Source organism: Tupaia chinensis, unplaced genomic scaffold (genome assembly GCF_000334495.1).
Source record: "Tupaia chinensis unplaced genomic scaffold, TupChi_1.0 Scaffold000046_3, whole genome shotgun sequence".
In the NCBI taxonomy this organism is placed as follows: domain Eukaryota; kingdom Metazoa; phylum Chordata; class Mammalia; order Scandentia; family Tupaiidae; genus Tupaia; species Tupaia belangeri.
Window position 1 is genome coordinate 1,122,534 of NW_006159504.1, and position 27,305 is coordinate 1,149,838.

At 39.4% G+C, this 27,305-nt stretch overlaps 1 protein-coding gene across 1 annotated transcript in view; it reads right to left on the reverse strand.

Annotated features, from left to right (window-relative positions):
* Nucleotides 1–14,585: 14,585 nt before the first annotated feature.
* Nucleotides 14,586–27,305, reverse strand: part of UBXN2B (UBX domain protein 2B) — a 36,708-nt gene continuing 23,988 nt past the window's right edge. The window contains exons 7-8 of the mRNA XM_006140864.2: nt 19,197–19,358; nt 14,586–18,400 (exon numbers count right to left, since the gene is read on the reverse strand). Of these exons, the coding sequence (XP_006140926.1) occupies nt 18,238–18,400; nt 19,197–19,358 (325 nt within the window). The 3' untranslated portion in view covers nt 14,586–18,237. The remainder of the gene's footprint in view (nt 18,401–19,196; nt 19,359–27,305) is intronic.

The following is a 27,305-nucleotide window of genomic DNA, read 5'->3' on the forward strand; positions in this document are numbered from 1 at the left end:
TGAATGGAAACTGATTTTTATAATCAAATGATTCAGAATACATTTTAAGAAATGCTAGAGAATGATTTAATAAACAGTATTTTATTTGACAGCTGAGCTGTCCCTAATTCAAATATGATTTTATGCATAAAGATGCCCTTGAAAAAGACATCTAGGGCCAGCCTTATAGCCTAGTGGTTAAGGGAGCCAGATCTCACAGAGCCAACCACAGTTCGAATTCCAGCCCTGGTGGTTTGAAAAGCACGCTGGACACATGCACACATGTGCCCCACATCCTGACAGGATGGAAAATGGAGAAGGAATTGTGGTGTCTCTATACTCCACCGTGGGGTTCCTCCCCCCCCCTCCCCCCGCTCCACAGGGGATAAAGAATATAAGTTTACTTTCCCTAGATTTACTTACATCTTTCCATCTTTAACCTATCATAACATCTTTAGAATCCTTGCTGGTGTAAAACAGAAATGGAATTAGGAACTGAATGACTGTATTCTTTTTCTCTTTCCGGCTTTATTGTGATGTGATCGAGAAAAAAAAATATATAAAGGCTTAATATAATGTGATGTCTGGATAAAAGCATATACTGTGAAATGATTGGCACAATTAAGTTAGTTAACATCTACTGCCTCACATACTTTGTGTGTATGTGCATGTGTGTGTGTGTTAAGAACATATGAGATCTACTCTCTCAGCAAATTTCAAGTATACAATACAGTATTAACATTAGTCACTGGGGGCTGGCAAGGGGCGTGGTGGATAAAGGTGCTGGATTCCCACATGGCCAACCATGGCTCGAGTCTCAGAACTGGTGGCTTGCTTTCTCACTTTCCCTTTCTCACTCTCTCTCTCTGTGTCTTTCTGGTCAAATTAAAAAAATAAATAAAATGAATGAATAGTAAAATTAAATAAATAATTCTTAAAGAAAAAAATTAGTCACTGTACTGTTTATTACTTCTCCAGAACGTCCCCATTGTATAACTAAAAGTTTGTACCTTTAGATCAAGTTCCCTTTTTCCTTTTTATACTTAGCCCTTGGTAATAATCATTTTACTATTATAATGAAGATCACCTTTCTTTCAGATTCTGCATGTAAATGACATTATGTGGTATTTTCTTTCTAGACTTGACTTATTTCACTTACCATGTCCTTCAGCTTTATCCATGTTACCACTAAAGGCAGGATTTATTTTATTTTAAAAGCTGAATATTTGATTTTACATCACATATTTTTTTTTTTTGAAGAGGTTTTTGCCATAGGGCGCGTGCGCTTGCCAAACAGACAGAAAGACAGAGAGACAGAAAGCGAGAAATCACCCCCCAGGGGGGATGGCCACATCACAATCCCTTCTCCTCCATTCTTCTCTCAGGATCTTGGGCACACACGTACACATGCCTGGAGTGAGTTTAAGCCACCAGGTCCGGGACTTGAACCGTAGTTGACTACGTGGGAGTCCAGCGACATAGCAATTACGCTAACTGCTGGTCCCACATCACATATTTTTTATGCATTCTTTTGTTATAGGACACTTAGGTTGTTTCCATCTTGGCTACTGCAATTAATGCTGCGATAAACATGGAAGTGCAGCTATCTCTTTGTGATGATGATTTTAATTCCTTTGGATATATATGTAGAAGTGGAATTTCTGAATCATATGGTAGTTCTATTTTTAATCTTGAGAGAAACCACCATGTTCTCCACAATGGCTGGACCAGAAGGAGCATTTTCTAATCTCTACATTCTGGAGATGGGAGAATCAGGACTTGTAGAGTTCATAGTAGAAGTATAATGAGGAATTTAGGATGTCCAATTCTTATGTCAATCCTTTCCATTTTTATTTTGTGATTCGGCCTCTCATATCTTTGTTGGTGGGCCTGGTGATCATAAAGTTGCATCAACAATTTTGAAACAGGGAATGGTAAAGATTAAAGTAGAATATACTAAAAACTGGTGACAGAAAAGATGATAAAGAGCAATAAAAAATATGATAAAATCAGAATCTAGTCAAGGAAAACAGGAAAGACTATGATATGGGTAAAAAAAAGAAAGAGTTTAATATTAAATTTTATGTCAGCACATTTAAATGAAGAATGTATTATTGAAGAAGTTGAAGAACTCAATGGGACATTTAAAATGCTTCCCAGGAAGCCTGGTCAGTGAGAAATACACTCAGGTGATAAATACATGGGCGATGTCTAATTTCACTGAAGAGAACCCAAGACCTATTACAATAACACAATCAATATTTTTTATGCCATGGGAAGCTGAACAGTAGTACCAAGGTGAAACTCTATGCTATTCAAGGCTGACCCACCTGGAAAGGTTCTGAGTTGCATGCAGAAGCCTCCATGAGTACACCAGGTATATATATGTGACCGTGATCTAGGGTTGGCTGAGGCTGGGGGTGGATTGCAGCATTAAGACTCTGTTGTGGATGCTGTCTCTGTTTCTCTCTTTGGGTCCCTTTTGCTCATGGAAGTGAGGAATAAATAAATGTATTCTTATTTTACAATTTCACATTATTACATTGCTAAAAACGTTTATCATATTTAGCCAAGTATTACTAAACTCTACTGCAGGACATCACAAAAAGCATTGCTAAATGATACTCTCGTCTGGGTAGTTCTCAGTTCATATTTTAACAAATAACTTTGATTTTCTCCTTTAGTTTTACTAAAGCAGCTTATGAAAACATATCGATGTAAATTATTTCCCAGGATCCATGCACCCTCTGGTGGAGATAAGAATGAATAACCAAACTTCTCCACCCTGATGTCCTAATGTTAACTTGTCAAAGGTAACTACGAGACTTTGTTGTACTATCAGCAGCACTGTGATCTTTATAAAGATTAACAGGGTCTGTGGCCTTAAGTATGTATTGCTCATGATGACCTATTGGAAAACATTTCATCACTCACTGTTTCTGATGTGGCTCTCCCTCATACACAGGTATTGGTATGTGCAAATACAGCTCTCCCTTCTTTCCTACCCCAGGCTGTCATAGGAGACCAAAGACATTTTGTGAAAAGTGAAAATTTAATAAAAACAGTAGTATCGATATTTCTAATCACTACCAAACAATAGTACCTGATGCAGGAGTCTCTTTCCTAGATTCTTGCATTAGATCAATGTAAGAAAAATGTTATTCATACCTCCAATCAAAAAAGACATAATATTCTTTTTAAAAATAATTATTTAATTTTATTTATTACTATATATTTTTTAATTCACTAGAGAGAGACGAAAAAAAGAGAAAGAGAGAGAGGGAAAGTGAGAAAGCAGGCCACCAGGTCCAAGATTCAAACTGCCATTGGCCATATGGGAGTCCAACGCTTTAGCCACATGCTACCTGCTGGCCCCAAGACATAATATTCTAACAGAGTTAGTATCAAAACCTTTCTATTTCTCTTTTGCTGCCACATCATTCTTAATGTAATGAAGTTGCTAGGATAGGTTTAAAAAACAAAACAACAGCAATGCTGGGGAAAAATATAACAGAACATTGAAATCCATTAGAACACTCCACATGAGTAAAATAGAAACACAATTAGTAAATTTCATAAATGAATATTTTATCTGAGGATGTTATTGGCAGTTAAGCCAAGAGTTACCATATGTGCTAAAAGATCCTTTAAAATATTACTTAATATTTTAAATTTATATTTTATTTAAATTTAATAATTTAATACAGTGGAAGTTAATATGCAAACAGCTCATTTGCTGAATACTCTCTAGTAAACTACTTAACATTTTATTATAATCTATAAAATGGATATATCATTATGTGTTGGTATACTACAAATTGCTATGAAGAAATGAAGACAATATTTGTTATCCCAAACCACAGGACAATTAAAAATGAACTAATCAAGCATAAGGAGACACTGACTTCACTCTCCTCACAGTGTGGTTCCTTGATAGTCATTTAACTTTTTCCCCATGGAGATAATGGTAATATTTATTCTGCTTATCTCTTAGGGTTCTCATGAAGACAATGAAATAATGAAAACAGTGAAATATAAAATAATAAAATAAAAATATAAAATGATGAAAAAGTTATAAGTGATATATAATAATATGTCATAAAATCCTTTATATTTATAAAAGATTTATGTTTATAAAGGATTTTAAGTGGTTGGTATTTATGGATCTATCTCTATTTTCAAATTAGATGACCTGAAGTATTGAATGGAAACTGATTTTTATAATCAAATGATTCAGAATACATTTTAAGAAATGCTAGAGAATGATTTAATAAACAGTATTTTATTTGACAGCTGAGCTGTCCCTAATTCAAATATGATTTTATGCATAAAGATGCCCTTGAAAAAGACATCTAGGGCCAGCCTTATAGCCTAGTGGTTAAGGGAGCCAGATCTCACAGAGCCAACCACAGTTCGAATTCCAGCCCTGGTGGTTTGAAAAGCACGCTGGACACATGCACACATGTGCCCCACATCCTGACAGGATGGAAAATGGAGAAGGAATTGTGGTGTCTCTATACTCCACCGTGGGGTTCCTCCCCCCCCTCCCCCCGACTTCTCTGTGCTTTTTTCCTGGCAAGCGCATCTGCCCTCTAGCAACGACAACAACAACAAAGAAAAACGATAAAGAAAAAAGAAAAGATACATCTGTCCTATGGCTTTGCTTTTGTAAAAAAGTGTTGTCTATTCTTTCTAGGAGTAAGAGAGACAGAGAGATAGAGACAGAAATCATCTCCAACAGGATCTTGAGGCTCTGATTCACCCATAACTTCAGCCGGCCCCAAATCATGGACAGCTGAGTGCCTGGCACCCTCAGGAATGACTCCAAACTTGAACCAGGGACACTTGACGTTTTTAGGATGGAGAACCCATTGTTCTAATGAAAGCTCCTCATGAGCCAGAAAGAAAGTTTTGGAAGAGATATTTTGAAGTATATGGAGAACAGTGAGAAAAGTAAACTAAGAAGCAGCAGCAGGAGAAAAAATGGAAGTGAAAGTTTATGTGTTGGTTGGAGACTTAGAGGCATACGAACAATACAAAAAATCACCACCCCTACTCCCAACTCCTGCGTACATACAGTATGAAGGTTTGGAGACATTTGGGTACATACACTATGTAAACAAGTAAGCACCGACTACTGTTTTTTTTGTTTTTTTTATTTATTTTTTTTTTTTGAGAGGTTTTCGCTATAGGGCGCATGCGCTCGCCAGACAGACAGAGACATAGAGACAGAAAGTGAGAAATCACCCCCCGGGGGGATGGTCACGCTGCAATCCCTTCTCCTCCATTCTCCTCTCGGGATCTTGGGCACGCACGCACACGCGCCCAGCGTGAGTTCTAAGCCACCGGGTCCAGGACGCAAACCGCGGTTGACTACATGGGAGTCCAGCAACATAGCCATTACACTAACTGCTGGTTCCCCCCGACTACTGTTTATAGCAGAGAGAATGATAAAATAAACAAGACTTTGCATATACTTAAAAAGCAATTATCTGAGTAAAATCTTAGCTTTTATCAGAGAAAGATACATCAAAGTGGAAACAGAAAGTCTATTGGTAGGTCTGAAATAAAAGTTTAAATTCTATGGGGCCAGAAGGTGACGTGGTGGTTAAGGGTGCTGGCCTCCCACATGCGTGACCATGGTTTGAATCCTGGACCTGGTGGCTTGCTTTCTCACTTCCCTTCTCTCTCTTTCACTTTGTTCCTCTCTGGTCACATTTAAATAAATAAATAAAGTTAAATAAAATAATTCTTTAAAAAATTAAATAATACATTAAAAAACTTTTAATAGTGCAAGCATCTTATAGCTTTATTACTTTCACTAATTGATTAAGGCATATCCTCTTAATTTGAAAGCTAAATTCAAGAGAGAAATACAGTTTTTGAATCATCCAGTGGTCCTTTGCATTGGCGAAGGTCAAATCAAGTTCATCTATGCCACACACTCACTGAGACATGGACATGATATGGAATCCAATCGTGGCTCTTTGCCATTTTCACTAATCTAAAACAAAGACTTCAGATGCTTGTGGATACAATCCTGTAATAAAAGTAGTTTCTTACTTCAAGAACTGCATATAGAGAACTCCTGACCTAATATGATAAGCTTCAGTGCCATTTTTAATGGCAAATATACTTAAAATGTGTCTTTATAAATAAAAAGAAAATGACAGAAATTAAGTACTGATTGGTATTTAACCTACATAGAAAGGTATATCGAGAAATATTAAAATGGAGAAATTTTCATAACATTTTTTTCTGAAGAATAATTCCAAGAAGAACATTGAAACACACACTTTTGTAGATACTCTTGACTGTTTGTAAAAGTTATTTGGAAACCTGTAACTCCAGGTCATTTCTGCCACCTTTGCTTGCGTGGAAGATTGCATAAGGGAGTTAATTTAGAAAACAAGAATAATACATGATAACAAGTGAGAATTTTCTTCACAAGTTCAGCCAAATCAAGAATGCAGCCAAAGTCAACAAGTCCTCAGCTCATTTGATTTCAGAGGTATGGGTTCCATGTGATTAAAACTGTTAGCATCGGATATTCTACAGCCTTTACAATGAAAAAGTTAATACATATATTTTAGTGCATTCCCAATATGCTGTGATTTTCTTAATTCCTCTTCTCTAGTTTTGATGTATCGGTAAAATAACAACTAAAGGATGACAAGGTATTACTGCATTCTAAAATAAAATACTAATACTTACGACTGTTACTTATGAGAAATTAATTACATAAAATAAGTGGAATGTCTTTACCTATAGTCAGCCTATATTGTATATAAACTAAAACCTGTAAGGAAAAAAAAAACATATTACAAGCAATCAGATTATATGACAAATGACCAGAAAACCTTTTGTTATTTCTGAATAATCAAGGAAGAATTACTTAAGAAGTTGAAGGGGTTCTACCACGTCTTCAAAGCCGGTGTTCTTCTACAATCACAGCACTTACTACTGGGATTAAAACAAAAAACGAACAAACAAAAACACGTGTTTTGACACTGTTAGTTCCTCAGGGAATTCCTTGGCCTTTTCCACCCTGGTTCTACCACCAGAACTATCAGGTAACATCACTTACGACTACAGACACCACTTACTTCTCCCAGAAGTAAACCAGGGTAACACGTCCAGAATCCTTTCTTCAATCAAAATGTACATTTTTTTCCCCACCAGTATCAACTCTGTTGTTACTATTCTTTATCCCTCATTTAAGAACACTAGTGTACAGTTCTCATGTTCCGTTCTTCACCCATGGGCTTAGTGCCTATTAACCATTTGCTGAGTGACTCTGAGTAAGATACTCACAGGATACGGCAGCAATAAGACAAAGCGCCTACTCGTACAGGACTGACCATCTGAGAGCCTGGGTCGGTTCAAAGGGACACTGCTGGCAGATGGGGACAAAATTATAAAGTCCAACAAATGGACGAGAAATAACGGTACTGCTAATGCTATAGGAAATAAGGTAAAGTGATGGAAAGAGATGAGGGGTGATTTAGATTGAGGCGGCAAGGAAGGCTTCTCTGAAGAGATTACATTAAGCTGAGAGCAGAATGACAAACTGTAAGAGTGACATTACCATAAATAACATACTGCCTGCAAATACAGGACTCTGCTCTTAGAAGGCCCTCAAGAAATGGTAAGACCAAGTCGTTATCTCTAAGGTATACATTCCTTATTGCAAATGAATCACACACATGCTTAATGATAAAGAATGCAGCCAGATTAGTTTGAGCTGTCACAGAATACCTACACATACATTATTTCAAACACTAATATCTACTCACATGAGAAATATCTATAATAGATTTTTGAAAAGAAGTTTTTGCCTTAGGGCATGTGTGCCGACCAAGAAAGAGACAAAGATAGTGAGAAGGAAAGTGAGAAATCACCCCCTAGGGGGATGGCCATGCCACAATCCCTTCTCCATTCTCCTTCTGGGATCTTGGGCGTACATGCACACGTGCCCAGTATGATTTTCAAGCCACGAGGTTTTGGACTTAAAGCATGGTTGGCCATGTGGGAGTCCAGTGATGTAACCACTACACCATCTGCTGGTCCCACTATAATAGATTTTCAAGGGAGAAGAAAAGCCTCCCAGTCTCAATTTACCATTATATAAATACATATACAAAACTTGGTATTTGCATGTAATTTTATTACATTACTAAAAATAACCACCTCATTCCATGGAATACTGAAGCTGCTATCCATTTGTAGAAAAGATAAACATTTCTTTTTTTTTCTTCTTAAACATATTATTTATATAATTTTATTATTATTATTTTTTTAAAATTTGACCAGAGAGAGAGAGAATGAGAAAGCAAGCCACCGGGTCCAGGACTCAAACCACAATCAGTCATGTGGGAGTTCAGTGCCTTAACCACCACACCACCCGCCAGCCCCCAAGATGAACATCTCTTTGTATGTTAGTCAGCTTGCTACCTTTCATGTTCAAAAGCCCAGACTCAGTTACAAATTCAGTTATTAGGAACAGGACCTCCACTTGGGCTCAACTATGCTTATGCTTTTACTGTCAAGTCTACTGATGCCTGAATATCTATTTATAATTGCCTTTTTTAAATAATCAACACATATTCTCATACAAAACTGTAAGTTATAGTTTTTCACTATTTCTAATCCATTTGTATTTGGAGAAACAAGCCTTTCCCACAAAGATGAAAATAAAAAATAAAACAGAGGAGATGTTAAAAATCAAAACAAGTTGGGGCTGGCAGGTGGCATGATATGTAAGGTGCTGGACTCCCACATGGCCACCTATGGTTTGAGTCCCAGAACTGGTAGCTTCAAAAATCATGCCTGCTGCGTGTGCATGCCCCAATCCAGGAGAGTGGAGGAGAAAGGACTGTCGCGTGGTCATCTCCCCTGGGCAGTGATTTCTCACTTTCTCTCTGTTTCTGTCTCTCTCTAATGAGCACACGTGCCCTATGGCAAAAACCTAAAAACAAAACAAAACAAGAATAAAGTACCATTTGCAAGGATGTTCTTGAGAAAGGTCAGCACAATCTATGGAAGGCGAGGACCATTAAAATCCACCTGGTCCCAAAGAGGCAAGAGCCTGAGACCTTGGATAGGCCCACGTTCGTCAGTGTGGGGCTCAGAAAGCGTGCCTTAGCTGGAGTTTACATGAACTACATATGCTACATACTTTGAACAGTTACAGGTTTATAATGTGAGTCTATTCCTTCTTCATCACAATGTTCCTGGAATTCTTGATGTAAAGAATAACGCACAATTAGCTGCCTATTTTAAAAAACACACCTGGTGGGGCCAGCAGGTGGTACAGTGGTTAAGGTGCTGGACTCCCACATGGCTGAACACAGTTCAAGTCCCAGACCCAGCGACATGAAACTGAGGCTGGGCGTGCATGCATACGTGCCTGAAATCTTGAGAGAAGAATGCAGAAGGAACTGCAGCACTGCCATCCTCCATAGGAGGGTGATTTCTTTCTTTCTGTCTCTCTTGCAAGTGTATCTGCCCTGTAGCAAAAACCTCTAAAAATAAAAACAGACCAGTGCAAATTCTTGACAAACAACTTGTAAAACTGCTTCTTGCCCTTCTCTTTGTCGTAGGGCAGGGTGCCACCACGCCCCGCCCTTCTCTTTGTTAGATGAACTGCCCTCTCAACAGCCGCTTTGGTACCAACTTTCCAGACACCTAGAATCTGTCATTCATGCCAGTCGTCTTCAGCCCTTAGTGCAAAGAAACTTTCACTTACTGTGCCTCAGTCTCCCTTTTCAGGTCATCATTCTAAAAAGTACATTTTAAGGTATACAACGTAGATAAGGAAAATACAAACCAAAGTTAGTACAAAGACACAAAATACAAAGGACACATACTCCCCTGTCCTCAATATTCAAGTGAGAAAAGTCACTATCTTAGACGGCCACACTAAGTCAGTTTGAATACAACCACCAAGACAATGGAAACCGAAGGGTAAGTAAAGACAAGCATTTTGTGATAAAGAAATGGTAGTTGCCCCATCCCTTCAAGCTCTTAGCCCGTTTTTGATGTTGCCTAATTGACACACAAACCTTAATTCAAGAAGCCAACAGGAAAAATATTTTACTGCTCATTATTGTGATGTCTCTAAATCCTTGTTACTGAGTTAACTGTTTATCGTGTGCTCCGAAGGAAACAAGTGCTGTGACCCAAGTAGTGAACAGGAGCTTCCTAGCATTCTGTCCCTGTCCCCCTCATGGCAGCAGCTGCCCTGGGAATTGTGCCCCCGGAGGCTTTATGAGATCAGCTACAGAGAAATCGTAGGGCGCGCGGCCTAGAATGATTCTGGCGTCTCTGCTTCATACAGAAACATTTACTGAAGGAAAAATTAGTCAAACTTTCTAAGAGAGCTTGCTTCTCCCCTACCCCAGCACCAGATGCCTGAGTAATAGCTACAGATACTAAAAACGCAAAACTGTCCAGACAAATGAATTAAAGCTACTTAGTATTTCTAGGCCACATACAACCGTTTTCATGTGTTATACAACACAGATACATTCCCATTGTAGTACTATGCTGTATTTTTTAAAATTTTGATTATAAATTATATCTAATCATTAAACATTTTTGTAGGGTATGAAATGGTCTTTAAAAGCATATATATGGTGTAGAATACACAAATCTAGGATATAAACATATTCATCACCTTCAACGTTTGACGTCCTATGACATGAACATTTGAAAGCCGCTCCACTGGTTCTTCTGGAAGTAGGTACTACATTGTCAGTGATGTTCTTTACTGTGAACTACAGTTCTAGAGAAAAACAAATTGGTTAAGAATCAGACGAGAAAAATACCACAAATCAATGAGAATGGAGTTTTGAAAACAAAGATCATCTAAACGTAGCCAATGAGAGAATTTGTAACTTTCACGTAGAGGACTGTGGGAGTTGAGAGTTTACATCCTGAGAAGATTGGTGGCGTCCCTGGTAACAGAGACACATAACAATGACTTATTAGGAAGAGGGAAAACCATTTAACTCACTGTAAGTTCTTGTAACCATGGTACTGTATTGTGCAAAAAGAAATAAGTCCTCATAAACCCTCAAAATGCAAAAACAAAACAAAATTGGAGATGTTTGAAAGAGAACACAGGGGCCAGCGGATGGTGTTAACAGTTATGTTGCTGGACTCACACATGGTTGACCGTAGTTTGAGTCCTGGACCTAGTGGCTTAAAACTCACGCCCGGCACATGTGCGTGCATGTCTAAGATCCTGTGAGAATGAAGAAGGGATTGTGACGTGGCCGTCCCCCCTGGGGGAGTGATTTCTCAGTTTCCTTCTCACTGTCTCTCTCTCTCTCTTTCCAGTGAGTGCAGGTGCCCTAAGGCAAAAATTTCAAAATAAATAAATAAAAGTGAAGACATGGTAGTCAATGATTTGGTAATTTATTGGCCTTATAAATTCTTGATTTTAGTTTCCTTTAACTTCATTTCCAAGAAAGATCCAGCTACTTAGAACATTTTGGACTTTCCCTCTATTCTCTAGTTTTTTTTTTTCTTTTTTTGGGAGAGGGTTTTGCTATAGGGTGCATGCACTCGCCAGACAGAGACAGAGAGACAGAAAGCGAGAAATCACCCCCCAGGGGGGATGGCCACGCCGCAACCCCTTCTCCTCCATTCTCCTCTCGGGATCTTGGGCATGCATGCACATGCGCCCGGCGTGAGTTTTAAGCCACCAGGTCCAGGACGTGAACCGCAGTCGACTACATGGGAGTCCAGCGACATAGCCATTACGCTAACTGCTGGTTCCCCCTCTATTATCTAGTTTTATACAGTGAGTAAAGGTTATAGCAAATACATAAATTGAAACCTGGGGAGATAACTGTCTATCAAATAATTGGAGAATTTGTATTTAATCCCACTTGTGTGTAAAATAGTCAAATCTGGGGACCCCCAGGTGGCATAATGATTATGTTGCTGGGCTCATATAGTCGACTATGGTTCAAGTCCCCAATCTGCTGGCTTAAAATCCACACTGGGCACATGTACATGTATGCTCAAGATCCTGCGAGGAGAATGGAGAAGGGATTGCAGTGTGGCCATCCTCTTAGGGAGTGATTTCTCACTTCCCTGTCTCTCTGGTAAGTGTACATGCCCTAAAACAAAAATCTCTAAAAAAGAAAAAAAAAAAAGTTGAATATCCACTTTTAGCTTTCCAGTTGGGAAATTTAATCCTGACATTCAGTGTTTTTCATTGATATGTGTGGACTTATTTTCCGTTTTTCTGGTTGTTTTGTGCTCTCTTATTTCTATTTCATGCCCTAGTTTTCCTGAAGTATTCCCTTAACTATTTCCTGAAGAGCTGGTTTAGTTTGAGGGAATTCTTTCCGCATTTGTTTACCTGGGAATGATTTTATTTCTCTTCCCCCTTTGAAAGATCATCTCATTGGGTATTGTACCCTTGGCTGAAATTGCTTTTCTTTCCTTTCAAAGTTTTAAATATATCTTCTCATTCTCTCCTTGCCTGCATTGTCTCACTTGAGGCCCAATGTTAGTTTAATGGGGTATCCTTTATGAGAAACCTGGCATTTCTCTCTTGCCGTTTTTAGAATATTGCCTTTATCTTTGATTTTTGCCTGTTTGGCTACAATATGCCTTGGAGAGGATTTTCTTACATCTGTTTGGTGTCCTTTATATCTCCTGGATTTGGATGTCCACATACCTCTGTAAATTTGTAAAGTTTTCAGCTTAATGTATCATGAAAGAGATTTTCTATGCTTTTACCTGTCTCTTCACTTTCAGGAATCTGTTATGTATTCAACCATTCAACAGTGTCTAGAATTTCCAGTATGCTCTCCTGACTTTTAATGGCTACTCCTCCCTTTTGAGTTGCTTGGACTAAATTGGAGGTTTTATCTTCAAGGTCTGAGATTCTTCTGCATGGTCTAATAAGCTGTTGATACTTTAGAGGGAGGCTTTAATTTAGTGCATCGTAGTCTATCTCCGGAAGTTCTGTTTGATTCTTTTTCAGTGTGTCTCTTTATAGAATTCCTCCTTTGAAGTCATAGAAGGATTTTCTCACTTCCTGGAATTGGTTTGTTTTCTCTTGCATCTCTTCGAGTTTTGTTATGATGACTATCTTGAATTCTATTTCTGACATTTCTGTAATGTCTTATGTTTTATTCATTATTAGTGAGGAGTTAGTAAGCTCCCTTAAGAAAATAATTTCTGATTTCTCCTATTTCTTGGGTCTCTGCTTTTATTTTTAGCCAGATATACTCTGGGATTTCTGATTTCTATTTCTTGGGTTTCTGCTTTTATTTTTAGCCAGATATACTCTGGTAATATACTCAATTCTACCTACATCTATGGAGTATGTTTCTTTCTTTGGAGAGGTTTTTGCTGTAAGGTGCATGCAATAACCAGAGAGAGATAGAGAGACAGAAAGCGAGAAATCACCCCCCAGGGGGGATGGCCACACCGCAATCCCTTCTCCTCCATTTTCCTTTTAGGATCTTGGGCATGCACGCACACGTGCCCGGGGTGAGTTCAAACCACCAGGTCCAGGACTTGAACCACGGACTACATTGGAATCCAACGACACAGCCATTACGCCAACTGCTGGTCCCATATGAAGTATGTTTCTTTAACTGTGTGCTTGAGCCCTTCCCTATGGCATTAGTTCTGTGCCAGTTTCCATGATCTACTGTGAATGGGAGTGTGGTATCCACAGTAGTTTTGAGTTCAGGTTTTCAGAGGGGGATTTCTTTCCTTTTACTGCTTGAGGAGTTATGGGAAAAGAATTCCTCCAAGTCTCCTGTCTTCAGGTGTTTGATTCCTGTATACACAAAACTTTCTGCTCCCAGTGTGGCTGGAGGTTGAGCTAGATCAGAATGTAAGGTGGTAGACCACTCTGTATGATGTGTTTGCATGTTGCATGGGCTGGAAGAGTCCCTCCTCCTCCACAGCGTGCTGGGCAGAGTGTCCCTGACGAGCTCAAGCCAAGCAGCTTGGACCTCCCTGATGCTCCTGGATGGGTGAGGGGCAGAACAGTGTCTGCAGTGTTAGTACAAGCTCCAACCTTCTCTTTATCTCAGGGACTGTGGGAACCAGGTGCTATTTTTCAAAAGCTAGAGCAGGGTTGGAGCAGCTCCGCCCACCCCTCCCCGAGCATGAGCACAAGCCAAGTGGTTGCTCCCTCTATTTCTTTTCTCTCAGGCCTGAGGGCCTTCTACAAACTTTTTAAATGGAGCTAGAAGATCCTGTACAAATCTTGAATTTCTTAGCCTTTATGACAGTATAGACTATGTACTACACGACATTATTCTGCATCGCTGATCAGGACACACAACTCTTAAGGGAAAACAAGTTGCACTTTATAACAATACATGCTACGACAAGGTGTTCAGAAATCTATGTGGCAAAAAGTTATGAAGCAACTGAACCTTTTTATTTGGGTAGGTAAAAACACAAACAGTAATGGGAAATAGAGGTAATATTGCTTCAACTTGAGTCTCTTCTCTGCCCTTGGAAAAAATGTACCAAGGGAAAGTAAAACACAGGGAATGTTTCTGATGTTTAATATAATCTATTTATCTATTCAACACTACAAATAAAGTAAATTTTGAAAATTATTTTCAAGGAGTTTCAAACAAAGACCATCTTTATTGATAAACAGACACTTTGAACTTTTTGATTACATAAACCATGCAAAATCACTGACTCACACATGATCTTTTCTGAGATGATTATAAATTTTAAAAGTTACAGTAACTGCACAGTAAAAATAATCGGGAAAATGACTCTCAATTAAGCAAAACATTATGTAGCACATATACAAGTACTGTTCATCTATTTCGATGTTTCTTTCTCCTAATGCAAATCTCTACATTTTGGAAGACTATTTATATACAGAAATGGCAGTCATTTTTGTATGTACATCTATAGTTACTCCACTTAACAATAAAAAGAAACTACAAGAAATTTTCTAATGATTTCATAAGGTTTGGTTCATTTTGTTTTGTTAATCCAAAACTGAACAATGCCCTTTTATTTAAAATGTTCAACTCCTTCAAGAAATCATTTCCTTAGAAAGATGATTTTGTTCCTAGAAAAGGTAGTTCATCCCTAGCAATCTTTTTGAATGAACACTGTTATGTAGGTATCATCCAACTTGTTTTCTGGAAGTGGAAAGGACTAGGGCTTCCTAGCAGGAGAAGCCTTAGGAAAAATCTTCCTACATTATGACACTGAGATAACTTTTTCTCTGGAGCAGTACTCTTATCCTGGTCATCCTGGTTGCTCTGGTAGTACTCTTAGTATTTGAGCTCCCAACACAGGGATTCATCTTTTTGAAATAACCAGTGATCCTGGAAAAAGGAGAACTCTGAATGTCCTGGAAACACATTCAAGTCAATTGGCAGTGAGCAGGCATAAGAATACTTTCCTAGATACCTGAAGTGCGGTGCTACTGTAACACCTGGAAACGAACAAGGCCCGTTGGAAAGGGGCAGCTGGTAGAGGCTGCAGCATTTTAAAGAGCATGGCAGAAAGTGCCTAGACTGCCTTACACAGACGGCTGGTAGAAATGTGGGTGTTAATATGAGTGTGGGCTTGACAGAAGGAACACGGACAAGAACACCTAAAACCCTACAGAGAATATCTAAATGACTGTAAACAGTTCATAGGGAAAAATGGCATTAAAGGTGCTGCCACTGAAGGCTCAGAAGGAGACGAAAAGTACATTATTAGAAAACTAGGAGAAATCATTGTTACAGAGTGGCAAAGGTTTAGCCAAATCACGTCCTATACCGATGTGGAAAGCAGGCTTGGGAAGTGAGACACTTAGGTACTTAGTTGAGATTTTCAAGGAAACTGTGAAAGGTATGGCCTGCTTTCTTTTTGCTGTTTATATTACAGTAAAATGTCAAAGGAAATAAACTGAGGGAAGAACTGCAAAATATAAAGAAGCTAGGACTTGATTTGGCAAATTCTCTGCCTACCCAAACAGTAAAATACACTGAAGTTAAGGTTTACGGTTAGGAACACCTGCTTTAGAGAAAGAGAAGAAGGTATGGGTGTACAACTTCTGCTAACACCCCAGAAAGCCCCACACTTCTGAGGAGAATCACACAGGAGACTATCTGAACAGACTGAAGGTACAACTCAGGATCCTCTCAGCTCTCTCAGAAAAAGTCCAGGAGTTGAGATTATCTAGGAAAGACACATAGAGGAATCTCTTGTCTAATGGAGATAATCCCTATGATATACTGGGTTGTCAGAAAACTCATGACACGTTTTTGCATAAAAACAGAAAAAACCCACATTACTTTTCCAATCATCCCACAGAAACAAAACCGTACGTTTCTCAGCAGTGTTACAGCAGCTGAAAACACTGTCTTCTTAAACCGAAAAGGAATAGTGTATGAAATAAAATATAAGCTGATAAAACTACTCAGCTGCAAAAATGTGCTACCTTTGTGAAAAAGGAAAAATGACTGAGACAGTCAGAAGCCTTGAGGACTGAGATGTGAGCCATGGACGATTAATCCCCGGCCTGTAACTTACTGGCAGGACTTGTACGTGGTTTGGCACTGTTGGTTCCGTTTTCTGCTTTTTGAACAGGAATGTCTATAACTGTTATTCTACCCTTATCCTGTCAAATTTGGAAGCAGACAACTTGTTTTCTGAGTTCACAGGTGGAGAGGAATTAGGCCCCAGAAAACATACATCCTCTCTCATACTTAGATGATTTAATGGATGAGATTCAAGACTTCTGAGCTGGTGAGATTCAAGTAGGTTTTGGACTATGAGCTGCTGCTGTATGGGTTGAGACTTTTGAGCACCGTTGGATGGGGTGAGTTTATTCGGGTCAGGGGTCTGTATTAAACAAGCAGAGTAATGACCTGCTCCTCAGTGTCCATCTCATCCACAAACCTGTGAATATGTAACCATAAATGGCAAAAGGGACTCTACGGATGTGATTAAGATTACTATGGACCTTGAGATGGGAGAAAATCCTGTATTATCTAGCAAGCCCAATCTAATCACAAGAATCCATTAGAGCAGAGAGCCTCTCCAGGATGATGGCAGAGAGCTGTGATTACAAAAGAAGGGGCAGAGACAAAAAACGGTGCTGCCTTTTAACACGAAAGAAGGAGCTACAAGCCAAAGACTAGACTACAGGTAGCTTCTTGAAGCTGGGAAAGTCAATAAATTTGCATTATTTTAAGCCAAAAATTTTGTAATTTGTTATGGCAGCAATGAAAGCTAACCAGAACTAGTGACCAAAAATGGAATGATGCCTGGGAAGAAGGAAAAGCTTTCTGATCATTTCTTATTTAGCCTACATCATTCAGGAAATACTTGGTGTCAGTAGAAATGGAAACACTTGTGCTGGTATTCTTTAGATTCGGTCTGACAGAATTTACGTTCTCGTATTTCTATGCTAGTTCTGTCCTGGAGTGGAACACACTCTGGGCTGCGCACTTAGAACAGTGTTTGATATATACAGTAGAGTCTCTAGAAAAATGTGTTGAATAAATAAATGTGATCAAGGCTCTCGAAGGGATTGTGATTACTTGATTCTAAAGTGCTTTTTACTATATATCTTCAAAAATTCTGACCTTTATGTCTTTTTGTTCTTGTTTATGATGGTCATAATTATAGAAAATACAAAGTTAAATTGTATTTTTGTATATTCATAATATAGTTAAATCAGTAAGTAAAATCCATACGTAAATCTTTATAGAAATAACTACTGTATGATCAAACAATTTCAAAATTAGAACAGATCCTTTTCAGTATGTACTACTTTCCAGAAATATACACTCAATATATATTCTGTAAAGTAACACACGATAGAAAAATGTTCAACTCATTTGGTCAAAAGATTTCTTAATGGCTGTTGGTCAATGCTACATTAAGTTACTTTAGTGCAAAGTGCAAATTTTACTAAATGTACTCATCAAAAAGGGTTTTTGTTCATTTTCTCTGCAAACGCTATTGCATTAACACTGAGCATGTAACAAACTGATTTGCCTACTTATATAAAAGCTATCAACATACACCAGTCCTGCAACTAAAAACTCAGACATACTTATCTCAACATCTAGCCGTAGTCCTAATTCATCTATATAATGCTAGAAGATAGGATAACAATAAAACCAAAATTTATCCATAAAAATAATAAAAGTAGTTCGGCTGTTTTTATGCTGGGAGTAGTTTCCTTACGAGTATGGCACATGATCTATTCCGCCACGCTGCTGCATGGTAGGAGTGCTGTCACTTCAGCTGCTGGAGTATCACAGTGTTAAGGACATCTGCTTCTTGCAGTGTCAGGCTTTCGTCGGTTAGCTCTTTATTTGGAAACGAAGTTGTAAGAATAAAGTTAAGAGTGGCAAATTCAGGACGAGACTGTATAATAAAGTCCCGGACATCTAGGATCCTGAAGAAATAAGAAAAAAATGTAATAGAAAAGCTATATTTTCATTATGTTTTTAGCTAAAATGAGATCATAATAAAATTACACAATTCCAACCCTTACTTACTGGTGTTGTAACCTTCTTTACTTTACGTTATTTCAATGCAAGAATCTTAGACTTAAGTTATAATATAAGGATTAATTTTGGAGTGTACCTAACATTTCCTTTGCACATAAAGTAGAAACAACCTTCAAATGAGGTAGGCATTAAGTGCTGCCAATGTTATTATAGTGTAGGTCCTACAGTTTATGTGAAGACCCAGAGAAAGGTAACTCAGACTGGCCTATGGCAACGTGAGTCCACACCTATGAAAAGTGTTGTCATAAGAATAGTTTTAAAATACCATGTATTTCATCTTGTATACATAGCTATTATTTTTTAAAAGATCTTTCCTTCTATCAAGAACTTATGGGACCAGTAGTTAGCGTAATGGCTATGTTGCTGGACTCCCACATAGTCAACCACGGTTTGTGCCCCGGACCTGGCAGCTTAAACTCACACCGGGTGCGTGTGCGTGTATGCCCAAGATCCCGAGAGGAGAATGGAGGAGAAGGGATTGTGGCGTGGCCATCCCCCCTGAGGAGTGATTTCTTGCTTTCTGTCTCTGTCTTTCCGGCGAGCGCACATGCTCTATAGAAAAAACCTCTCCCAAAAAAAAAAAAAAACTTACTCCAAAATTAAATCTAAGGAATTTCATATACAACTACTTAGATAAATAACTCGGTATATAACTAGACACTTTGCTGGTAAAGATCTTACCTGTGTGTACTGTTGAATCTCTGTATCAAACGACTCCCATCTGCTAGCCTGATCTGAATTTTTGTTGTTGGCACTGAGTCATCAATTAGAACAACTGCATTAAGTATCGACTTATCCTCCTCTTCTGGGGAGGAAGGTGTACTGACTATTTCAGGTGTGAGGCTAAGAAAAAGAAATGCAGAATCAGTGAAATCCGAATACACAGACATGTGACAAACTGGTGCCAGTAAATAAACGCTGAGATCTAGAGTTCACTGCCAAGTGATCCTTCGCACAACTCTGGTCTAGCTAGAATGTGGCTTCATTAGAGAATCCATACTTTCCTGAACGCTTTCAGTATATTATAACCAGCTGCATCCTATGATTCTGATTTAGTTTATCCAATCTCTCTCAAGAGCCTATCGCTTTCTTTCCTCCATTATCTCTTTTGAAATTTCTATTAGCACAATAGTTTCTTCAATAAGACTTTGAGCAACTCGAGTTCACGTACAAGAAAGACTAAAGGCACAGACAGACTTGGTTTTGAATTCAGCTATGTCATTTGTATAAACTTTACAAATAATTTTTTTTTTTTGGAGAGGTTTTTGCTATAGGGCGTGTGCGCTTGCCAGACAGACAGAGACAGAGAGACAGAAAGCGAGAAATCACCCCCCAGGGGGGATGGTCATGCCACAATTCCTTCTCCTCCATTCTACTCTTGGGATCTTGGGCACGCATGCACATGCGCCCAGAGTGAGTTTTAAGCCACCAGGTCCGGGATGCGAACCGAGGTAGACTACATGGGAGTCCAGCGACATAGCCATTATGCTAACTACTGGTTCCCAGTTTTTTGAATCCCAATTCTATCATTAATAAAATGGGGTACAAGGCTAATTCTATCCTATGAATGCATATTATTCTAGTAATTCCTTAGCAGTTTCTAGAACAGCTATTTTTGTTCATAAATGTCAGCACTAAATTATTAACTTAATTTCGTCTTGGTTAATATTATTTAAAAACATCTGCCCTTAGTAGTTACAGCTTTGAGAAAGAGAATGTAACTTTAAGAGTTAGTGAAGAATGATATTTTATTTATGCTGATGGCTTAAACTCATGCCGGGCGAGTGTGCATGCGTGCCCAAGATCCTGAGAGGAGAATGGAGAAGGGATTGCAGCGTGGCCATCCCCTCTGGGGGGTGATTTTTCGCTTTCTATCTCTCTGTCTCTGTCTGGTTGGCGAGTGCATGCACCCTATAGCAAAAACCTCTCAAAAAAAAAAAAAAAAAGAGATTAGAGGTCAGGGAAGCACTCCCCCAAGGGAATGGTCACTCCGCAATCCCTTCTCCTCAATTCCTCCCTCTTTTCCAGATTTTGGGCATATAGGACTGGTATGCTTCTCAGGCTACTGGGTTGAGAACTCAAACCAAGTATGGAACTGTAAGATCCAGCCACTTTAACCACGATACATGGGCTTGCCCATCACTGGACCATATCTTAGTAGCCCCTAAGGTATTAAGGGCGATCTTCCATTCTCAGCCAAAAGTAAGTATCAAAAGTCGAGTGCTCTTTTGGTTAAAAGATTTAAAAGAAATTTAGCCAAATCATTTTTTGTACTTCACAAGCTGCCAGAGGCCACGTGTGCTCACCAGAGACAGAAAAGACAGAACCCCATTAAGGCAGGGCCATGCCATGATCCTTTCTGCTCCATGCTTTCCATCCTGTTGGGATCTGGGGCATGCAGGCAGGTACACCTGGCATGTTTGCCACTGAGCCAGGACTCAGATCACAGTCAGCCATGTGGGACCTAGCTCCCTTAACCCATAGGCTTTGGAACTAGTCTGCCAAGTCCATTATAAGTATAAAAATCTTAATATTTTCTCAGTTATCTTGATGAATGCTTTGAGAGTCTTTATATTTTTTTTTCTCAAATACTGAGATTTAAATGCATTTTATAAATTATTTTCTTCCTTAAAAAAAGAAAAGAAATGTATCTGAATTTATCAGGATAAAAGTTCTTTGAACATTTGGGCTTTAGCCAATGTAAATAGAACTCACCTTTGACTCTTACTGTCAAGTAAAATTTCTCTCTTAGAACATTTAGTAAAGTGGAAAAAATTAATTGGTACTTACTGCTGACATTTTACCTTTTAAATACATAATAAATGTATGAAAAAGGGGAAAATGCTAACTTACAGGAAGTGACTAATATTAAGGGATTTATTTTCAAGTTTGGAATGAAGGGCTTAATTAGATGCACTGCTAAGCTGGCTTACTGTACCCATGTCCCTCACATAGGGACAGGGACAAAAATCAAAGAGAAAAGGACACCAGAAACTGCATGTAAAGGACTTCTCCCTCCCTCGGCCTCACCAATAACCAGGCATTCACACGAATATTACTGCATCACTATCAGCATCACAGCCACATTTGCTATTTTAGGTTAAGTCATCTAGTGAGGCAGTGTCCCACTACAGGTAACAGCAGGGATCACAGAGCCAAATGACCTAGTTTCAATGCTGACTCTCAATGCCACTCATGAGATGTGCAACCACACCATCAGTGCCTGAGTTTCCTCATTGGTAAAGACGAGGGAGCACTGTTGTAAAGATTAATTGGGACAGGGAACCAGCAGTTAGCGTAATGGCTATGTCGCTGGACTCTCACGTAGTCAACTGCGGTTCGCGTCCCGGACCCGGTGGCTTAAAACTCACGCCGGGCGCATGTGCGTGTGTGCCCAAGATCCCGAGAGGAGAATGGAGGAAAAGGGATTGCGGTGTGACCATCCCCCCTGGGGGGTGATTTCTCGCTTTCTGTCTCTATGTCTCTGTCTGTCTGGCGAGCGCACACGCCCTATAGCGAAAACCTCTCCAAAAAAAAAAAAAAAAAAATTAATTGGGACACAAAAATACTTCTAACTGCACTCTTACATAGCAGGCACTACTTAGTAGTTACTAATAGCACTGTAACTATTGTCCTAACAGCTCTAGAGGGGAACATGTGTAAGTCAAAATGAAGTTACATGGACTATTAACGTTTGAGAACTGTAATGGATGGACTTTCAAGACAATTCAGGCCGACCCTATCATTTTACTGGAAATGAACTGAGGCACAGAGCGATTAAGACACATGACAGAGGATAAGCTGGCGTGCAGTGTAAAATAATCTGTTATGTTAACGTCATTACGTTGCTTTCAAAGTCACACCAACACTACTTAAAACTTCCCCTTACCCTTCGATTGATGAAAATATTGTGATCTTTTAATATACTGCTTTTATATTTCAAGTTTTGCATTAAAAATCAATTTGGGCCAGCTAGAAGTGTGACGGTGAAGAGGGCTAAATTCCACAAAGCTGACTGCATGGCTTAAGGGCAAGATCTGGTGGCCTGAAACACATGCTGGGTGCGTGTGTGTGCGTGCGTGCACGTGCAAAATCCCAAGAGGAGAACGGGGGAGGAGGGACTGGATCGTGGCCATTCCCCCTGGCGTGTGCTTTCTCACTGTCTCTCTGTCTTTCTCTAGTAAGTGCACGCGCCCTAAAGCAAATTTAGAAAACCTTTTTGGAACAGAAGATAGGGAAGTTAACTGGTAAGACTAGGTTTTAAACAAAGGGAAGGAAAGGACGTGCACTGTAACTAAAATAATCTCTGCAGACAAGAGGGGAAGCACCCATTTCTTCACATTATTTTTTAAGTTTATTTATGAAAGAAAATGCATGTACATGTGTATGAGAGAGAGAAAAAAGAAAGAGAAAGGCACCCTGCACAGGGTTGACTCCATCACACTGTGATCCCTTTCTGCGGGCCCTCCAATTTGTCCCTTGACTGCACGTGCATGTGCCCATGTGTTTTCTGGGGATCTGAACCTGTGGTTAACCATGTGGCTTCCAGCAATGCAGTTCAATTTGCTACTGAATGCACCACCAAGCTGGGTCCCTCCTCTTCAACCTTCAGGAGGGAGAGGGAATGGACACAGACATTAATATGAGGAGAACAAATGAAGAAAGTTTATTCTTCTCAGGTTCTATTTTTTTCTCAGTGAATCTAGAAACAAAGAAGTCTGCTGAGAGTAAGGGGTGAGAGTAGAATGTGGGCTCAAGGAAACAGGAATCACTGGGGCCAGCCTCGTGACAAGGGGTAGTTCAGAACCATCTGCCCAACATTGGCACAGCTGAAATGGTTTGCCAACAGCACCAAGCCATGCGAGGGCAGATAACCAGACAGCTATAGCCAAGAGGGTGCGAAGAGCAGGGTAAGAAAAAATGAAAGGGAGGCAGGAAGGTGCCTCAGGCTTTAGAGGAGAGAGCGCTCTGGAGCCCAGAAACCAAGACGAAAGCAAACCTCAGCTGCTGTGCCGGGAATGAGGGAAAGCGGAAGCATAATCGTTTGGACTGGACAGTATGACAATTCGGCAGTGACTCAGTTCCTAAACAGAGGGAGAGAACTGCCTCAAATCATGAGTTTTATTAATACACATGCCAGGCCAAAGGCTTACAGTGACTGCAAACCCATTAGTACTGCCTATCAAAATTACCCTGTGGTTTTCTAAGCAGTTTGCTTTTTGGGTTCTACTCTAGCTCACCAAGTGCTTTTTACTCAGTGACACGGTCTGTTTTACCATTATCAATTTCCAGTCTCATCTCCATGATTTGCTTGCTTCTATTATGTGTGTAAATACTTACAGGGAAATTTTTTACTGTGTTTATTAGATTTCTTCTGTAATTATTTACACATCACAATAAAAAATTAAATTAGTTTCCATTGGGGCCGGCAGGTGGTATGGTGGTTAGGGAGCTGGACTCCCACATGGCTGATCACGGTTTGAGTCTTAGACCCGGCAGCTTCTTTCTCACTTTCCATTTCTCTCTCTCTCGTTAAATTAAGAAAATAATAAGAACAACAAATAAAATTAAGGGGATCAGCAGTTGGCACAGTGGTTATGTTGCTGGACTCCCATGTAGTTGACCACAGTTTGAGTCCCGGATCTGGTGGCTTAAACTCACACTGGGTGCGTGTGTGTGCCCAAGATCCTGAGAGGAGAATGGGAAAGGGATTGCAGCGTGGCCATCCCCCCTGGGGGGTGATTTCTCACTTTCTGTCTCTGTTTCTGGTGAGCACACGTGCCCTGTAGCAAAAACCTCTCCAAAAAAACCCCCAAACAACAAACAAATAAAATTAAACAAATATTCTTTAAAAAATCCCAGTTTCCATTAAGTAATGTTTCATTTGTCATGAGACTGACATCTGTAGAAGATAATAGGCTATTCCCATTTCTTTTCAATTTGCTTTCTTTTATTTCTCTGTTCAGTAAATAGTTGTCTGAAACCCTTAGGAAATGAAACATGGTAGAAAAGCACTTTCTAACTAGGTAAAGATGAACTGATTCATATCTTAAGTAGGCTGGTAAGATGTCCTTCACTTATTAGAAGATAAGACATTTCTTATTCCACATTTGGGTTCCTGCACATGCAGGCTCAACCCATAAAGCTAATCTCTTTGTAGTGGAAACAGTCTATACTCTAGAAGCCAAAACTTCTAAAGACTACATTTCTCAGACTCCCTTGCAGCTAGGACTTTATGTTTTTGCACTTCTACCAAACAGCAAGCACATTTGTGTGGTGACCATGTAGTTGACCACAGTTTGAGTCCCGGATCTGGTGGCTTAAACTCACACTGGGTGCGTGTGTGTGCCCAAGATCCTGAGAGGAGAATGGGAAAGGGATTGCAGCGTGGCCATCCCCCCTGGGGGGTGATTTCTCACTTTCTGTCTCTGTTTCTGGTGAGCACACGTGCCCTGTAGCAAAAACCTCTCCAAAAAAACCCCCAAACAACAAACAAATAAAATTAAACAAATATTCTTTAAAAAATCCCAGTTTCCATTAAGTAATGTTTCATTTGTCATGAGACTGACATCTGTAGAAGATAATAGGCTATTCCCATTTCTTTTCAATTTGCTTTCTTTTATTTCTCTGTTCAGTAAATAGTTGTCTGAAACCCTTAGGAAATGAAACATGGTAGAAAAGCACTTTCTAACTAGGTAAAGATGAACTGATTCATATCTTAAGTAGGCTGGTAAGATGTCCTTCACTTATTAGAAGATAAGACATTTCTTATTCCACATTTGGGTTCCTGCACATGCAGGCTCAACCCATAAAGCTAATCTCTTTGTAGTGGAAACAGTCTATACTCTAGAAGCCAAAACTTCTAAAGACTACATTTCTCAGACTCCCTTGCAGCTAGGACTTTATGTTTTTGCACTTCTACCAAACAGCAAGCACATTTGTGTGGTGACAGTAAGTGCTGTGAAGGGGAAGTGATGCAGATCTTCTGGTATCAACTGATGCAGGCACCTGCTTCTGCAGCAGTCACAGTGGGATGTTAGTGGCTGGTCCCCAGCTTCGTGGGCACTGAGCAGCTGAGAGCACATGGGAGTGTTTTCTCTACTACAGTCCTCTATTCTAGACATTTGCTTCTCCTAAGGAAACGCTGGTTTGCTGTCTCTTTCAGAAATTCTATAAACTACTCAAGATCCCGTAAGAAACCTCTTAACACTTAAACCGTCAAGTAGCTTCTATATTCTATAATCAAAACCTGGGTCAATATAGCTAGTGATCATATGGCATTATCATTACTGCTACCTGTCACTCACTCTCATCAATTTTCCCTTTCTTTTTGTCATTTTCTCTAGCTACATAAAGAAAAAGGTTGGTATTTGTGCAATACTATCATCAGATAATATCCTCATTTCATGGGTTGGAACTGCAGATTGGGGCTGGCCCCATGGCCAAGTGTTTATGGGAGCTAGAGCCCATCGGGGGCCAACTGCTGTTCAAATCCTGACATCAAGAGGCTTGAAAAGCATGCTGGATGCGTCTGTGTATATCTCAAATCCGAACAGAATGGATTAATAGAGAAAGGACAGCAACGGGGCGGGGGGGGGAGGGAGGTGCTCTCTCTATTTCTTTCTCTTTCTCTGTCTCTCTGGTAAGTGCATGCACTCTGGCTATTAAGAAAACAAAAAAAGAACCTGTAGATTATACTACTAGCTCTTCTCCGTTGTCTTTCCTGTAGGCTACCTTCTTTAATCCCAATCTAGATTTACTATAGTTCTACTAGTAAAGATACGCAGTCTAACATTAATTCTTGGTTATACATTTAAATAAGAGTATGTATATGACAAAGAGAGATGACTGAGCATTTTATCATGTTTTAGTTAAAAATCATAGCCCTGATAAATAGTAAGTGAAAATGAGAAATGCTAGAAAATTTAAAAACATAAGATATATTGGGAGTCATAGTTATAAAAGTAAGAGGAGAGGGGAAATATAGTACAGATCAGAAGAAGCCTGACTTGTGTTAATGGAAAACAGAGATGAAAAAGAAAATTTCTAAGTTAGTCCTGTGACTGGACACCACAGGGTTTGCGTTCTCAAAATAGGCAGGGTCAACACGTATTCCTATATTCCCTATATGTTCCAAGAATCGGATTCTTATCAGAAGAAAAGGATACAGAAAGGGAGACTAGATATATCAAAGACATGTATTTAAAACAATATTGAGTTATTTTCTATTTTGTGATGAGAAGAACCAGGGTGAACAAGGCAACTGGAAAGAACTTGGGAGAGGAGGAAACACATAAAAAGGAACCAAGGATATGCAAATGGGTACGTTAGAAACAAGTGCTGAAATTCTATGTCACCTGTGATGATGTGTGGATAAACAGAGAGTAAGGTAACTTTTGCCAGCATAGTTCACGAGATTTATGAAGATCTGCTAAGTCACAGATATTATCAAGGAGACACTCATACATTATGTCATGCAAAGTGGTTTTTAAGTTGGATTCTTCAAAGTCCTAGGGCTCTTTAGAAATGTCTTGGTGCTATTCCCTCATTATCTACCACTGACGGAGTTCAGATCTACATTGATTTACCTACTGGGCTTCCATAACTTGGAAATTTTGGCTATTTAAAAAACCACTGAGATAAGCACATGGCTCCCACTGCAAGAGCTTAGTAATTACTTATGGTGGACATGGATGCTTAAGGCAGCGATGAAAGACATCCACGGTTTCACCTGATCAACACCCTTCCCATTTTCCCACCTGAACTGTGTCACCAGGAAGAGGCAGATGG